Source organism: Lissotriton vulgaris, chromosome 8 (genome assembly GCF_964263255.1).
Source record: "Lissotriton vulgaris chromosome 8, aLisVul1.2, whole genome shotgun sequence".
NCBI classification, from domain to species: Eukaryota; Metazoa; Chordata; class Amphibia; order Caudata; family Salamandridae; genus Lissotriton; species Lissotriton vulgaris.
Window position 1 is genome coordinate 249,070,158 of NC_141696.1, and position 16,981 is coordinate 249,087,138.

General features: G+C 43.0%; 1 protein-coding gene across 4 annotated transcripts in view; it reads left to right on the top strand.

Annotated features, from left to right (window-relative positions):
- The window catches only part of APP (amyloid beta precursor protein), a 484,182-nt gene that overhangs the window by 449,849 nt on the left and 17,352 nt on the right, over positions 1-16,981 (top strand). For all 4 annotated transcript variants that reach the window (XM_086934030.1, XM_086934028.1, XM_086934029.1 and 1 more), the window contains one exon: positions 11,088-11,234. In XM_086934030.1, coding sequence (XP_086790156.1) covers positions 11,088-11,234 — 147 coding nt within the window. The remainder of the gene's footprint in view (positions 1-11,087; positions 11,235-16,981) is intronic.

The window sequence follows — 16,981 nt, forward strand, 5'->3', positions numbered from 1 at the left end:
TAGATTTAGTACTAGACTTTCACAGTACAGTAGTAAACTAATGGCTTCATTCGGGCAAAAGAGTGGCGATTTTTGATGTTCAATGAATATTTTTAAAGAATGTTCAATGTCTTGTAAATAAAACGAGGCTTGTTACCATCTGGGGCGGAATATTAGGCATTTTTAATTAAACTCGTTTTTAGCAAATACTTGTCAAAAAAATAAATGATAGAAGAAAATTAGTTGACTATAGCCAATGCGGTGTAATGCATTATAACACTTACACTGTCGAATTTTCGTAATTGGTACAGAATTCCCCTTATCTCAGGATGATGACGGCCGGCAGTTCCAATAACCTGATAGGAGATAGTGGGGTTTTTATGTGCAAGTTAGTGAATGAATCTCCTGTGCTCAGGCTGCTGAGCATTGTTTATCACATGATTTACTTGACAAGTGCATAACGGTCTATGCCAATGTGCTTGCTCTTATGTAGTTCAGCCTTATGCAATTTAAGGTAGTCACATTAGCCTTTGAGATCAACCCCGCTTTTCACCCTTGTGAGGTTCACCATTTGAGTACCATTATAATTAGGTAATGGGATTACCACTTAGCACCCAGAAATGGCACGAAAATTGATATTAAACGCTACGCAAAACTAAATTATTGTTAATATTAATGACCATAATATTTGGGTTTACAATTAATGTCACTAGGACAGATATGCAGAACATGGCAATTCTTTTTTGTTGTTGTTGTTTTTTTTAAAATGCTAATTAAATCTGCTGAGCAGTTGTTGGTCCTAATTTTTTGTTAGACTAACCCTAGCAAATTTAAAAGAAAAACAAAATGAAGGAACCCTCAATTAAATACTAACGCTGTAATCATGCAGAGTACAGTGTGCTTTCTCTGTAGGTCAGGTGTTCTGTCTACAAACTACATAGTCATTTGGAATAAATTAGCAAGTGTGAAATGCCAAATGTAATGTGCAGCCTAATAAACATATGTACGCATCCTATAATTGTATGTTGTAGTGAAACAAATCCTTTGATATTGAAAATAATTGCATGTTATGTACATTCTTTACAAAGGCTTCTAGGTTTCATCAGTTTGAGTAGTATTTTGTCTCATTCGTACTTATTACAGGGTAGAGGACGGATTCGAATGTTTAAAAATAAGATTTTGCTATGCACTGTGTATTTTTGGGGAAGGTGATTGTAAGGGTAGGACCGTTTTTGGCTTTCATTATTCAAGCAGGCTTTTGGCAGGAGGACATAGAAAAAGGATGTTCCCATAGAGTACATCATAGCTCGATAATGTGGACTTTAGCACCGTTAAGTTCCATTATCACAGTGTAGTGCCCCGTGTGTCTTACTTTAGATGTAATATTCTGAGTAAAGCCTAAATTGATGAGTTTTTGATATTCATTGCGTCACTAGTGGCTTCCATGGTTAATTGACTCCTAATTTGATTGATCGTAGGACCAATTGGATGGCATTTGGACATTAGTAAATGCTTTCCGCCAGGCCATGCCATTCTGATGTAGCAGTTCTGAGGTTTTGGGGCACCTACGATACATGTAAAGGAGAGATCGTGCACTGTGTGTTGCATACATGCAGACATGTTAATTTGGTATAATTCTTGCAGGGATTAACTAAATGTAGACTTATATTAGAAACACTTCTTGGTATCACTGGTTTTGATATATTTAAATCTTTTTCACATTTTTTCGATTGGTATGGTTAGATGACAGTTCTGTTCAAGAGAACTCTCCAGGCAGGTTCAGTGAGCGGGAATACCAGGTATGAACTTGTGCAGTTTCTGATTAAATTTGCAGTCAACCTTATGCATTCAGCTTGATGCTCTACTTATGTTTGAGGAAATCTCCAAATAGATAGCCACTTTTTGCCATGTTTCAATCATGATAAATATACCAAACAAATCCGTGTGAATAGTTTCAGTGAAAGTAAGAAACATACTGTGAATACTTGTGCAGCCATTGAGTAGGAGCTAAAAGTGCCCCTGAAAAATGCTGCAATAGTAGCTCTATATTGCTGTGCGTGACCTTACCAAGGAGTTTTGTGGTTGGCAGTGAGAAAGGGGATTTTCAGCCTATGGATTTAAAAAAAAAATAATTATAATAATGTTTTTGCGAAACAAAACATTCTGCTGAAGTTCAGAAGAGAAAGGTCTGACATGTTTCAATCATTCAGAATATGGCACCTCATCCAGGGATTTTTTTCCCCACACCAGAAAATTGTGCGCCTCCTCCTTCGGGCTGTTTTGGGATTGATTGCCAGATAATACTCCAACCCACCCAGCAATGAAACCAGCCGAATGTTCGCCAGAACAGCCTGGGTTTTCAACTGTGGCCTATGTTGCCATTCCTGCCATGTATTCAGATAGTGATCTTAAGAACAATTAGGCTTTTGTTGTAGAATCTCAAACTTCATTGTTCCTCATAACAGAATCCACTCCAGATTATACAACCGTTCAAATAGCTAACAAATAGGTCCTTTTGAAACGGAGTGTTTATTTTAGCTTCGACCAGCAATAAAGTACAAGCGGGCTTTGTCAAAAGACAACTAAATTAAACGTTGTCATCCTACTCCCTCTGGCCATTCAGAACCACTCTGAGTTGTTCTGGGATTGCCCTCTTTGCCATATAATTTTTTTTCCTCTTAACATTCTTGCATAACGCTAATAGTCCTTTGTAAATGAGTGCTGCCTTAATCACAGCTCTTATAGAAGTGCCGAATCCTAGATGAAGGTAGCAAAAGGGTGATTTTAACTCTTAGAGAGAAACTAAGCACTGCACGTGTGAGGCTTCCTTGTAAAAGCTATTACACAGAGGTTCAGTTTGCACTCCTGAAGAACAAAGGATGGTGAAATTATACCTCACTAAGATCAACTGTAGCTTTCAGTGCTCACTTTCTGCCAGGGCATGCTTTGATAGTTTTATTTTGGTGCATCAGAACATGAAAGACATACTGTTCTTTGCAGCGGGAATATTTTTTGGATTCACATGTTGTGCATTATTACACCACGTAGTGGTTGGGTCCGGTGTTCTCCTGTTTTTAGTAGTCCTTCTATTTTTTTTCCCTTGTTTTGGGCGTCAATGACCCCACCATTTGGTATCCTATCCTGCCTCCTCTAATGTAATCAGCCCTCCCCGGGAGTTCCCACATGTGGTCATCCTCTTCAGATTCTCTTTTTCTGCCAATCTGGAAGCATAGCCAAAGGCTCTCTAATCTATGAAGAAAAAGTAGTTTGAACGAAGTTCGTTGAAAGTATACTGAAAAAGTTCTCAGAGGATGTATTGGAGAAGACTACACGGATCGCACATGTCGAGGCCATATTAGAGAATGCCCGGAGAGGGGGCCCCTGTTCCGAATGATATGGAGAACACACCTTTCCAATTCTGCCTGAAGGTCCACCACAAATTCTCTCAGGAGGACAACCATCAGGTGTGTAACCTTTGTCTACCGATCGACCATAGTACCTACAAGTGCAAGTACTGCGCAGATTTCAAACCGATGAGGCTGAGGGCCAGAGATAGAGGCAGGTACACTAGGCCATGCAGGGGCAGATGCAGTCTTCCTCACTTAAATACCTGGGCTGCTGAGTGACGACGAGGAAAACATTGCCAAAGTAGCAGGTGGTGAAGGTTCGGACGTCGAAAAGCGAATAGTCAACGCAGAGAGAGAACATCGAAAGTTGAAAGAAAAGAAGACTTTGGTAACCCGGAAAAAACACACAGTGAGATAGTATAAGGCCACAGGCTCTAGAACACCCAAGCAACCTCGACACCAAGAAAATTGCCTACCTAAGGCATGCAAACACCAAAAGAATCCCTTGGGCCCCACACTGCAGTTGGCCGATTACACGAAAAGACAAGTGTTAAGACTATCTGAGTCAAGACGCTTCGATGTCGCAAGAAGACAAAAGTCGGGAGATGCCGTAAAAGGCAACGAGCGAAACTCTGATACCTCAATGTCTAAAACAAAAATCTTCGACAATGATCGACCCCAAAGATCGATCTGCAAAAATGGAGAGAAACAAAAGACGTCTTGAAGCAGAAATGGACACACTTCTGCTAAAGAAAAATAATTTTGGCCCATCCCTTAGGGAATTCTGAATCCCACAGAAGCCGTTGACACCGAAGGAATGGGTAGAAAAGGAAGCTGAAGATTTAGAGCCACCTTTGACACTAAAGCCACAGGAGGAGAAAGAAGAAGAACAGTTCTTCGAGGCAATGGAGGCCGATACTATGGACATGGGCATGTTCCAGAACTCTGAGGGCTCGGAGTACGTGGAAAAACAGTGGGTAGACATTGAGACTGATTCCCCAAGATGGTTTTGACACTTATTCATTGAGGCCATCACCTCCGGATGACATGACAATGGAAAGTCAACTGATTAAAAAGGCGGCAGATAAATACGGTGAGCAATTAGGAGGCAAAATCAAAATCTTGCTTCCTCCTGGAAACACTTGTGCCATCTCAAACCAAGAACCAGTTCTTGTCAATGTTGCCTAATATCCTGGATCAAGGGACAGAAGCTTTCAGTGAGCAGTGCAGTTTTACTAAGGGCAGAGAATAAATATAAGCATTCCTCTAAGGATCCAGTGTACATAAGAGGGACCGTGCCGGCTACTGCCAGAAGGAGGGCAAAGACCCAACAACATCGGGACCTCCACCAGACAAAGAGAGTAAGAACATGGCTTTGGTGGGGAGAAAATTTGAAAGAGGAGCACTTACACAGAGGAGAATACCCAACTCGAATGCTCTCCTTAAAAGATATGCAAAGCATCACTGGGATAAGATGACAGAGGTAATGAAGCACTTTCCCAAGCAGTACTGCAAGAGAGCAGCTTTCCTCGCAGAGGAAGGGAAAAACATTGCAAATACAATCCTCAAGTCAACAAATACAGCAAGCTGCCAAATAATGGCTGAAACAACACTATGATACCATGCATGGTTGAGCGTGTCTGGTTTCAAGCCAGACGTTTAGGCAAACATCATTAACTCACCGTGCAATGGAGAACTGTTCGGTAGCACAGTTGACGATACACTTCACCTGCTGAAAAAGGACAACAAAACGGTGATGTCAGTGGGAGCATTTACATTCAGGTGAAACCCATGTAGAGAAACTATACCAGTCCGAAGACCGGCATGAAGAGGAAGTTTCTAGACGATTCATACCATATAATATTCATTGGTCCACTTGTTAGGTACGACCAGATTTGTAAACCCATTTCCATTCCAATGGGGCTGCACCATGATACGCCTGGGGGGGGGGGGGGGGGGGGGGGGGGTTGTTTTGGATGGGGGAGGAAGGGGTTATAGTTGGGGTAGAGTGTAGATGGTGGGGGGGGGTCACCTAGTGGGGTTTTGTTCTAACATTCACACTTGATTACACTGACATTGCTACCAAGATCCTATTGAACATGGGTAAATATTTTCCTGCTGTACAATGTACGTCTACGAGTTCTTGCCTTGTACTGGGACGATGATTAAGGCTGGTATTTGTTTCTGATGTAATGTCTTCCTGAGCTAGCAACTCAAGAAAAATTATTTTAAAAAAAAAATGAAGAGGAAGTTTCTCTGGCACAAAAACATATCCAGGTTTTCAGGACTCAAGCTGAGCTCAAACACCTACACAGCATTGGCAGTTCCTGACACAGGGACAGCAGCCCTTTTAGGGATGTGCACGAAAAAGAGCATAGCCTCACAGAAGAGTAGTAGCCTCCACCCAGAAGTGACTTATCAAGTCATCAGATCCTCTCACAAACAACACTGGTAGTAGGCAGAATAAAGAACTTCCTTCAGAGTGAAGGAAGCTGGCAAAAGACAATTCAATATTACATATCGTAAAATTTGGATATTGGATAGAACTTATAAAGACACAGCCACCAAAAGGGCCAAAGAAAGTGGTCCACTCAAAGGAAGAAACACCTCTTCTACCCAAAGAAGTAGAGGAATTGCCGGCAAAGAGGGTAATAGAAAAAGTGCCCAAGAAAAAGATCAATCAAGGAAATTGATCAAAATCTATCCTAATTCAAAACAGGACAGAAATCTTCTTCTAACACTAGACCTTTACTTCATAACTTCACACCAACCCAAAAATTCAAGATGACAACACTGCAGGAAGTCGATCAACAGTTCAAAAAGAAGATTACATGGCAACTATAGACCTAAAAGATGCCTACCTACACAGTCCACTGAATCACGGACACAAAAAATATGTGCACTTTGTAGTCGACAACACAGTCAATTCAAGGTATTGACCTTCAAAATAAAATCTGTACTGAGAGTATTTACAAAGTGTCTAGCAGTGGTAGCTGCCTACTTAAGAAAGAGGATATGTGTATCTCCTTACTTAGACGATTTGTTCATAAGAGCAAACTCTTTCAACAAATGTCAAAAAGACACTGAGAGAGTGTTAGAAACACTTTATAGCCTGGGATTTTTTCAAAAAAATCATCAACATTACCCGGCTCAGAAAAAAATCTTTCTAGAAGCAAGAATAAACTCAATTGAGGCAAAGGCTTACTCTAGCGAAAATAGATTAGCATCCCTAAATCAAGTAACTTGCCTCTACCAGAAGTGGCTGTCTGACAGTTAGGACTGTGGGGAAAATACTGGGGAAGATGGCTTCATGCATCCCTCTCATTCCATATGCAAGGCTTCATATGAGGTAGGTTCAAGAATGGATACAAGTCAATGGTCAAAAGCCACTTGGAATGGGGAAGATCTAGTGGTTGTCACACAAAGAGTACAGGAAGAGATGGTGTGGAGGAACAGATTACATTTGCTGGCGGGAAGACATTTTAAACAACCAACTGCAACAGTAACCATTACAACAGATACCGCACATATAGATTGGGGAGCACATAAGGGCACATTCAAGTTCAGAGGTGTATGTAAAGCTCAGGAAGCAGTACAACATATTAGTGTTTTGGGAGCTAAAAACAGTGTTCCTAGCCTTAAAATTAGAGAAAGATGGAAAACCAATGACAAATGGAGAAAGCAAAGATGAAAAAGAACTTACACAAGTGGGATAGGGAGGCAAAGTGTGTCTGGTGGTAGGTTTAAGATTTGTGAGGGGGAATCAAAACTATGCAGCTTTTGAATTCAATTCACTGCAAAGCCTCCTTCTTACTGTCCATGGAGGCTCGGGCCTCCCCATACTCAACCCCGGCCTCCGCCCCCATCTCCTGTCTACTCGCGGCAGCTCCCGCTGTGCCTGAGTGGCCATGCATATCAGACCAGCCCGACGGGGAGACGCAACCAGCGCTTCCCCGCTGAGGCTTCTTCCTGCCTGCCCCCTTCCTCACTCCCTCGCTCGCATCCCCGGAACCAGACACCACCTCACCCAGGGCCGCGCTCCTCGCATACGCGCGGCCCTGTCTGCTCACCTGCCTCCTTAGGTTTTGCGGGGCGGCAAGCAGGCCATGATGGCCGCCGCCACGTGTGCCTTATGCGGAGCGCACTGCCCTAGGGGCCCACCAGAAGGTCCATATGGCCCGCTTATCTTAGAAGGCGAATGGCCTCTAGTACCTGAAAGTCTTCTCCAGCAATACCTCTACTCGTAATAAAGCTGATAGCCACCAGAAGCCAACGAAGCACACAGCTCAAATAGGCCTCAGCCACCTACACTAACCCAGACAAAAAGCATGAACTACCGCGCTCCCAGCCACCAGGTCACCAGAACCTAAAATGGTGGCTAAGCAAGCGCGCACAACCCCTAAATAGCTTGGGCTATTTTTACAAATTTGGGCTAGTCCCAAAGTAGCCCAATGCCACAAAATGGCCGCGCCCGTCTGGCCCCACCCCCTCCCAATCTGCCCGGGGGGCACACCTCGTGGTGCTCGGCTGCCCCTCAATCCCCCTTTCTGAAGTGTGCTTCAATGCTTCCCGGTGCAAAGTGTGTGGCCTTACCCACCTCCCACACAACATGCATCTTGTTCACCTGCTCTCAAATGTTTTTACTGTCTTACAAGCATCTTCTGTCGGATTATATCAATGTAGATTTCACTTCATTCATTTTTTAAAAACTTTTTTATTAATTGAAACTATGGTTGCATTTTCCAATATAGATCGCAGTTTTCTCTGGTTCACATTCCCCTCACCCGCCGCTTCCTCCCTGTTGCCTATAACTCTCTCTTGAGGTCTGTGTGCAGCGTGCAGATTCACCAACACAAATTCCGGGAGCCAACACAGTCTGTGATCCATATGAGGTCGATATTTGATGGCCATACCTCTTCTACAATGCTTTGAAACCAGACAAATGTGACAGCAAGTGCTGCAAATTGAGTTCTTGCTTGAATGTGTTCCTTTGTTGAGCATTGCACATTTTGTAGTTCTCCAGTATGTGTTGCAAGTTGTTTCTACTGCTGCTTGTGGAGTTGGCCGGGCTACCGTGAGCCCACTGTGGTTAGACCCAATGTGTCCTGGCACTGAATAGGTGGCTTGCCGGACCATTGGGCTTTACATGGACTACAGTGGCTGTGTTGATTGACCACTGCTAGGTACCTCTAGTTACCCCATTTACGTTTCCCAGCCAGGAACGAAAACATGATCGGCTCTGATTAGATTTTCTTTGTCAATTCTCTGCATGTTCGGATCTTTGTTTCATTTATTGCCCACAAACGTTTCATATTAGTTTTATTTTTTTATTGTTTCGTAGTTCTCTCAACTGTGTAATTTTGACAAGATAAACAAATGCAACGCTCTTGTACTTAGATTTTAAAATACAGCAGTTATAGGCTTTGCTTTTCCTCAATATGGATAGTATACTAACTTGTGTCTGCCCCTAACTTAAGTAAATTTGAAAAATAAAAGGAGTTAGGTCCTGGGACGTGCAGTTGGTTGGACCATATATATGTTAGGAAAAAGTTTAGGATACCAACCACACACTTTTTTCAATCCTTGTATTTAAGGAAGAAAGCAAACCAGTATCAATACTAAATTAAATAAACCACATATAAATGAAGACAATCAAAACTTATTTTTGAAAATAAACCACACATGAATTCATTGGTCTATAAATCAGTTGATGTCTATTTTATATGCCAATAGACATCAACTGATTTATAGGCCAATGAATTCATGTGTGGTTTATTTTCAAAAATAAGTTTTGATTGTCTTCATATATATGTGGTTTATTTAATTTGGTATTGAGCGTCACTTTGTCAAGTATAACTAAGGATCTGTGTATATGAAGTGAAAATTTTTTATATTGTGTATATATATATATGTGAATAATGTGTTGTATTTATGTGTAAATGGTAAAAATGTGTTGTTCTTTTTCATACATAAAAAATCTTTTTGAAAAATGAAAAAATAGAAATTAAAAAAGGTACGAACAAGATATACCCAACAAACCTAAGAGTAATACTGGTTTGTTTTCTTCCTTAAATACAAGGATTGAAAAAAGTGTGTGGTTGGTATCCTAAACTTTTTCCTAACCTAACTTAAGTAAAGCCACTAACCACTAGGATTGCAGCTGGAGCTCATATTAAAACGGTCTATATTTAGTGAAAATGACTATGGCTCTCGCAGCAGACCCTTAAGCATATGCATTACCAGGCTGTATATAATAACAGGAACAGAAGTCACGGCATCATTTTAAGTCGTGCTTCAAGTTATTTCACATTACAGCTGTTTTTTTAATACTATTAACTCTAGCCAACGATGTTTTAAGTATTTGCCCGATGCTTCTTAATGAAAAGGAAATATTCCAAGGATCCTTTAGAGGTACTGAAACTCCTCAGTTCTTTGTTGTCTTTAGAATAAGTCATGAAACTCTGGTTTAGCGGTGTCAGCCCGACAGGCGGGGGCCTTTTCTGTACAGTAAGAGTAGAGATTGTGCTTGTGCGTATGTGTGTTTTTGAGGAATCTGGTAAAAGTGAAGTCATTTGATTACTCCTTCCGGCCCCTCGCTCAGCTTTGACCGCAGCACTCTACACTTCCTGCAGGGCGGCAGCAGTGAGTCAATGCTGGCAGACTGTAGATGTCATACACAAGGACGTCCTAAAGATTTTGGGGCCCTGGGCCGAATGTATTTTGGAGTCCCATGTTTGGAACAACCTTGAATTTATGATCTAGTTTCAGCTCTTTCATGCCCTCTTGGGCAGGTCACTGGCAGTGCAGAGGTTCACTGGTTCAAATTCTAAATGTGTTGACATCTAATATTTAGTGACCTGTGTTTTCAATATTGTAACACAGTAGCAGCTCACTAATTACTGCGAATAATCTCTGTGAGGGCCTGTTTTGGTCTAAAATGTAAAAAAAAAATGGATGTTGAATGCAATGTAAATACATTTCGGTGCAAAATGTCTGTGATAGTCTCTCCACATCACCCACATTAAAAATAATTTAACGGAAAATGGCATTTGAAACACTGTTTAAAAATTATTGAAGGTCATCTGGGCAAGAAAGGGTGGGCCCTGGGCCAAAGCCCTCTTTTTCCATGCCTTAAAACGACTCTGGTCATAAGATGACTGTAACTACTTTCCAGACAAACAAGGCCGGTGGTTCTTTATATACGTTTGTGAGATGTCACACACATTCGACTGATCTTGTTCTAGAATTGTTTTATTATGTAAACTGAATGAAGTGTGAAACCCGTTTATGTTGCTTAATGAGAAATAGTCTGCCTAAATTCTGAGCAGGTCCTTTCCTGCACAAGTGTTCATTCGGACAACAAAACGTCTCATCTTTGAATGAGCAAAAATTCAGCGACCTTTCGTTTGCTCAATATTTGCATTTTAATTTTGAGGTGATTAAATGCAGAGCAGACTTTGGAAGATGACTATTCGTTCTTGCTGTTCACTTGCCTTTATTCCCTCCGTGAATTCCAAACATATCCTGCAGACATCACTAAGCCCACCAGACCTACTGTTCTCTTCAAATGCAGTAGCAGTAGCATTTTGTGTAGTTTAAAGCCTTGTGTGCAAAACATGCGTGATTAATGAATTTTTCCTCGGTTAGTAGATGGCAGTTTGATTTTGGAACATCTGCAGTACGGTTATGGGGTATGTAGCATGTGTACTTCAGTTGCGCTCGGTTGTATTCTGAAATTCATTCTGTTGTATTCTTTCCTAGGTATTCTTTGCTGAGGAAGTTGGTTCAAACAAAGGTGCAATCATTGGGCTTATGGTCGGAGGAGTCGTCATAGCAACAGTGATTGTCATCACTCTGGTGATGCTGAAGAAGAAACAGTACACATCAATTCATCATGGCGTAGTAGAGGTGGGTAGCGTCTGCGGAGCACAGCTGTCGCTTGAATGCAGGGAATGCCACTGTCATTTTCCAGGAAAAAATACATTGTGTAACGCCACAATCATTTGCATCCGACATCTTTGCGATAACAGAAATTACTGCATTGCAGTATGAAGCTATCTTGAAAGGTGCTTCTTAAGTAAGCTACTAGGGTATCAGTGTTGAAGCATATAATTATTGGAAATTCTAAGTTTTTTTTCTGCTACTTGATTGGAAGCAGAAGTATATAGCTTCCAGCTGTGGGTGAAAATAAGTAACTAAAGATGAAAGTGGACTGTAGTGCTGACAGACATGTGCGGGCAAGAGATTGAGAAATTAGTGTGCACATGAAAGAGGAAATGGGGCACAGAATGGAAGAGGACATATAAAAATACCGTTTAGCTTAACAAGAAAAAAAATGGAGAGGACGTGGGGGCAGAGGAGTCGGGTTTGCATTACGCAGACATAATACATAAATGAGATCAGAGTCTCCCTTCATTCAGATGCCATTAACCAGAGGTGACCAGATATATTGACGCACTTTTAGTGGTTGGCCTATCTCAGATGACAGTCATGTAGTCAAGCGCCACCATGGAAGCCTTCGAGAATGCCTTACGCAGCGACCAGAGAGATCATATGACCTAGTAGCCAGACCATGTGTGAGATTGGAAGGAGTGAGGTAGGTCCTAGTGGCACGAAGCAGCGACCCCACAAGACAAAGAAGATGCCCACAACTGACAAACGTCCTATGACCATAAAGAAAAGGTGGAGTAAAACTAGGAGAATATTGAGGCATAGAAAGCAAAAGCTAAGCTGGGGCAGGCCCACTTATGCCAGCAGCATTGAGAATGTCATAGTTAAGGGTGACAGAGAGGGCACAAGTTTAAAAGCTGTTCTGGATGGCTAAACTCAAGTTGTTACATGAACCTAGCACTGAGTCCATAGATGGTATTGGTGAATAAAACCGTGGTCATTGCTCCATGGCGCAATGGTATGAAAACAGCAAGTTGTCTCTAGTCGCGAGGCCCACATCTAACATGGAAGAGAAGCGTGCCGAAATTGAACATGAATGGTTGCAGGGGTAAAGGCAAGATGCCAGCAAGGGGCAATGAAACAGACAAGGCATGAAAACGTAAGGGACTCACTTGCGTCAAGCATGTAGAACAAAGGGGCTGAATTACAGCATCTTTATAAGGGAAAGCCCATCATGGGAAGGCCTGCTTGGGGCAGGATCTTAAAGCAGTGTATGATTACTATTCTATATTGCATAAGAGTTATAATTTGATTACTATCATACTATATCTGAATTAAATGTATCCCACCACCCTTTTGAGTAATCCTCAGCTGCTCACCCAATCTACAATTGGAGAGTCAGAAGCTCTAAATCATTACTTGCTCAATCCAGACACAAGGTGAATTAAATAGTACAGTCTAATTATCCAGAACAGCTCTAGCCGTGCCCGTGGGGCAGTCCGACTGAAGCTCTTATAGATAGGATCAAAGTAGCCAAGGGAGAGGGAGCAGGGTACCAAAGTACGTACGCGCTCTGTTATGGGGTTAGTATCCCTCACCATCTGCAGAGTTACTGCCTTTACAGGTTTAACTCTCTTTAAACCTGAGGTGTGATTTGTAAGGCTTGCACTAAAGGGTGTGTGAGGCGGGGAAGTAGGATAGGGTAATGATGAGGCTATCTGTGCTTTTACTACAAGGGTATACAGTAAATATTTGTTGGCCGGCATGTTAAGTCCGTGAAGTTTCATAATGTCCATACCCTATGTCCGGATCCCCATGTATGTGAGTAAAATATGGGAAAATGGACTAGATCGGAGATTAGAACCTTTTTCGGATCATACAGCTTGTGAAAGGGTTGGTTCGAGGAATGTGGGCTGCTGAATTCATATCTTAGCAAAGATCGCCGCCTAGTGTTGGGTCCGGATGTTTGCACTTTGATGTCCCGGAACAGTTTTCGAAGTATCACGAGATAGGTGACTCCTCCCCTGGACTACAGTGCGCATGGGCATCTTCTCCATCTTCAGATTGTTTTTTTCCGCCATTGGGTTTGGATGCTATTCCTCAACTCCAACTTCAGAACCGAAACTTTTCAACTTTCTAAGGCCAAAAGGCCTTCAACCTCGACGGTATTGTTCTCGTTCGGTAAACCTTTACTCGATAACACTTTCCATCTCGATCCGGTCGTCGGCGCGGGCCGTTGGGCCTTTCGACGCCACGTGGGCCTGCTGCGGATGGAAAGGATCCCATTTAAAAGGCTCCAAGTCACTCCAAGTTCCCACATACTGATACTCATACAGTATGCAACAAGTGCCTCTCTCCCGAGCACAACGAGGAAAACTGTCCAGCTTGTGCTCAGTTCCGGTCGAAGAAAACTATCAGGAACCGAAGGGCCGCTAGACAAGAGATGCAGCGCCAGGAACCGGAGAACATTTTCGATGACTAACATGACCTCCCAGAAGCGGCTGCCTCCGATCTCGTAATTGTCACCGTTGAAGACAGGTCGGACTCCGATGACCAGATCACACCGGGGCAAAGCGTGAGTACCACGCCTCCTACTCCGCTTCCATCTCAAGACGAGGCACCGGTTGAAGCATCACCTAAAGGCCTTAGCAGAGATCGACAAACTCCTTCAGAGACCCCGCCTTCCGGCTCGTCTCCGAAGACCAAACCCAAGCCTTCTGAGACCCCGGGAACTAGCTACACTCTTCCCAAAAAGGCCGCCAAACCGAAAAAGAGTGTTGAGCCAAAGAAAATCATCAAAACAAAAAAGGTTGTCAATCCCAAGAGAATAGTCGACCCGAAAAAGGCCGTGGAGCCGAAAAAGTGTCGACCTCCCAAAAGCAGGTCACACTAAAATTCCTGGTGCCCCGAAGAAGGCAGCTGACAAAAAACGGTCGATCCGAAAAAGGTTATCAAACCGAAAACACCAGTCAACCTGAAAAAAGGTATCAAACCGAAAACACCGGTCGATCGGAAAAAGGTTATCGAGCCAAAAAGCACGGTCGATCCGAAAAAGGTCGTCGAACCAAAGAAGGTCGCCAAACCAAAAAAGACGGTAAAGTCAAAACACGTCGAACAAAAACGAGTCGTCGACCCGAAAACAGCAGTCGAGCCAAAAGAAGCTCCACAGCCGAAGGCTCTGGAGCCAAAGACTCATAAACAAGTGACTAAGCCAAAATCATCGGCGCCAAAACGAAAGGACAGTAGAGGAAGATCTTTTCCACCCTGATCCAGTGGAGGAAGAACAACCTAAACTGTATATAGACCCTAAAACAGCGCGGTTGACACTTTACCACAGGAAGAAGAGACCTTTGCACACGGACACTTCTTCCCCTGTTCCTCCAAAGAAGAAAGACTTTGCAACATCTCGCTCAAGGCCTTTCACTCCTCCTCCATTCTTTCCTGACATGCCTTATGTACCTTACTCTACCTTACTCTCCTTCACATTATGACGAGACAGAAAACATAGGGGACGATCCTCAAGATAACTTTGTAGACCCTGAGGATCAGAATGTACAATATAACACATGGGATGACCAAAATGATCCTTATGATACATACGACCCACAACCCACCCCTGACACCTCTTCATATCCTACAAAGCCGTCGCCTACTGACGACACCATTGTCTTTAACCAACTAGTGGATAGGGCAGCTAAATATCATAATGTAGACATGCACACTGACCCAATAGATTTCCTATTCGACACTTTTCCTACTTCAGAAAAAAGCATACCTACACTTCCTATGTTAAAAGGGGTACTAAAACACGTGCCAGACATATTTAAAGATCCAGCCAGAGCGCATGTCATACAATCCCAGAATTGAGAAAAAGTATAAGGCAGCCCCTACCGACCCTTCTTATATTAAATCACAGTTGCCTTTAGACTCATTAGTGGTCGCAAACTCTCGGAAGCGAGCTAATTCACAGACAACAGGAGATGCTCCCCCTCCTGACAAAGAGTCAAAGATACTAGAAGCCTCAGGCAAAAGAGTGGCATCCCAAGCAGCAAACACTTGGAGAATTGCAAACACACAGGCTCTATTAGCACGATACGATAGAGCACCTTATGACCAGCTGGAAGGTTTACTACAACACCTCCCAGAACCATTCAAATCTAAAGCTAACGACCCAATACAGGAAGTCAAATTTATAACAAGTGCTTCCATTAAATGTGCACTTGACGCAGCTGACACAGCAGCTAGGTCTGTTAACACTAGCTTATTACTACGCCGGCATGCGTGGCTACGCATTTCCTGATTTAAAAATGAAGTGCAGTCAACCATCCTCAAACAGCCAGTTAACCAAGACTTTCTGTTTGGCCCTGCAGTAGATACCATCTTGGAGAAGATGAAAAAGGATACTGATACTGCTAAGGCAATGGGCGCACTTCAGTTCCAACAATCCAGAAGTTCCTTTTGTCGCTCCTCCTTTCGAGGCTCAGGTAGAGGCAACACATCAGAAACTTCCACTACATTCAAAGGTAATACCCAGAGCACCTTTAATAAAGGTTCTAACAGAGGAAGTTATAGAGGTAATAATAACAAGGGCAGAGGACGTGGTGGCAACAACACCAGAGCCTCCACCACCACCAAACAGTGACTTGCTCACGCTCCCTCCAGACCACTCAACACCGGTCGGAGGCAGACTAACACAATTCCTACCAGTCTGGAACGCAATTACCACAGACACGTGGGTGAGACAAATTATCCAGTATGGTTATTGCCTGGAGCTCACTTCTACTCCACCCAACATACCACCCAAACACCGTCCTATGTCCAAGGAACACGTCACGCTGTTACAACAAGACGTAACAGCCACGCTAGAAAAGGGAGCCATAGAGCGCGTCCCTTTTCAACACCAAGGGACAGGAGAATACTCCATATACTTTCTTATTCCCAAAAAGGACGGGTCCCTCAGACCAATATTGGACCTCAGACCTCTGAACCAATACAGACTCTCAGAGCATTTTCATATGATCACTCTTCAACAAGTACTCACTTTACTCCAACAAGGCGACTTCCTCACTACATTAGACCTCAAGGATGCATACTTTCACATACCTATACATCCAGCTCACGTGAAATACCTCAGGTTCACGATAGAAGGTCAACACTATCAATTCCAAGTTCTCCCCTTCGGGGTAACTACAGCACCAAGGGTTTTCACAAAATGCCTAGCAGTAGTAGCAGCACACCTAAGAAGGCAACACATCCATGTGTTCCCCTACCTGGACGATTGGCTCATAAAAGCCAACTCATACGCACAGTGTGCAAACCACACATCCCAGACAATTCAGCTGCTGCACAGTATGGGTTTTTCCATAAATTGCACAAAATCACATCTGCAGCCCTCCCACATACAACAATATCTGGGAGCAACAATAGATACCTCAGTGGCAAAAGCATATCCAAATCCAGCCAGGATATCCAATATGCAGTCTCTAATCCAAAGATTTCACCCACAACACTCCTTGCCAGCTCGAATCTTCATGCAGCTTATAGGCATGATGGCCTCCTGCATATTCATTGTCCCTCATGCTAGACTTCAAATGCGTCCATTTTAAGAATGCCTAGCACGGCAGTGGAACCAAGCTCTAGGACAACTAAAAGACCTAGTTTTGATAGACAGTCGCACTTACAACTCTCTGCAGTGGTGGAAACCACAAAACCTTTCCAAGGGGCGGCTGTTCCAAGAGCCGGTTCCACAGGTAGTGCTAACAGCG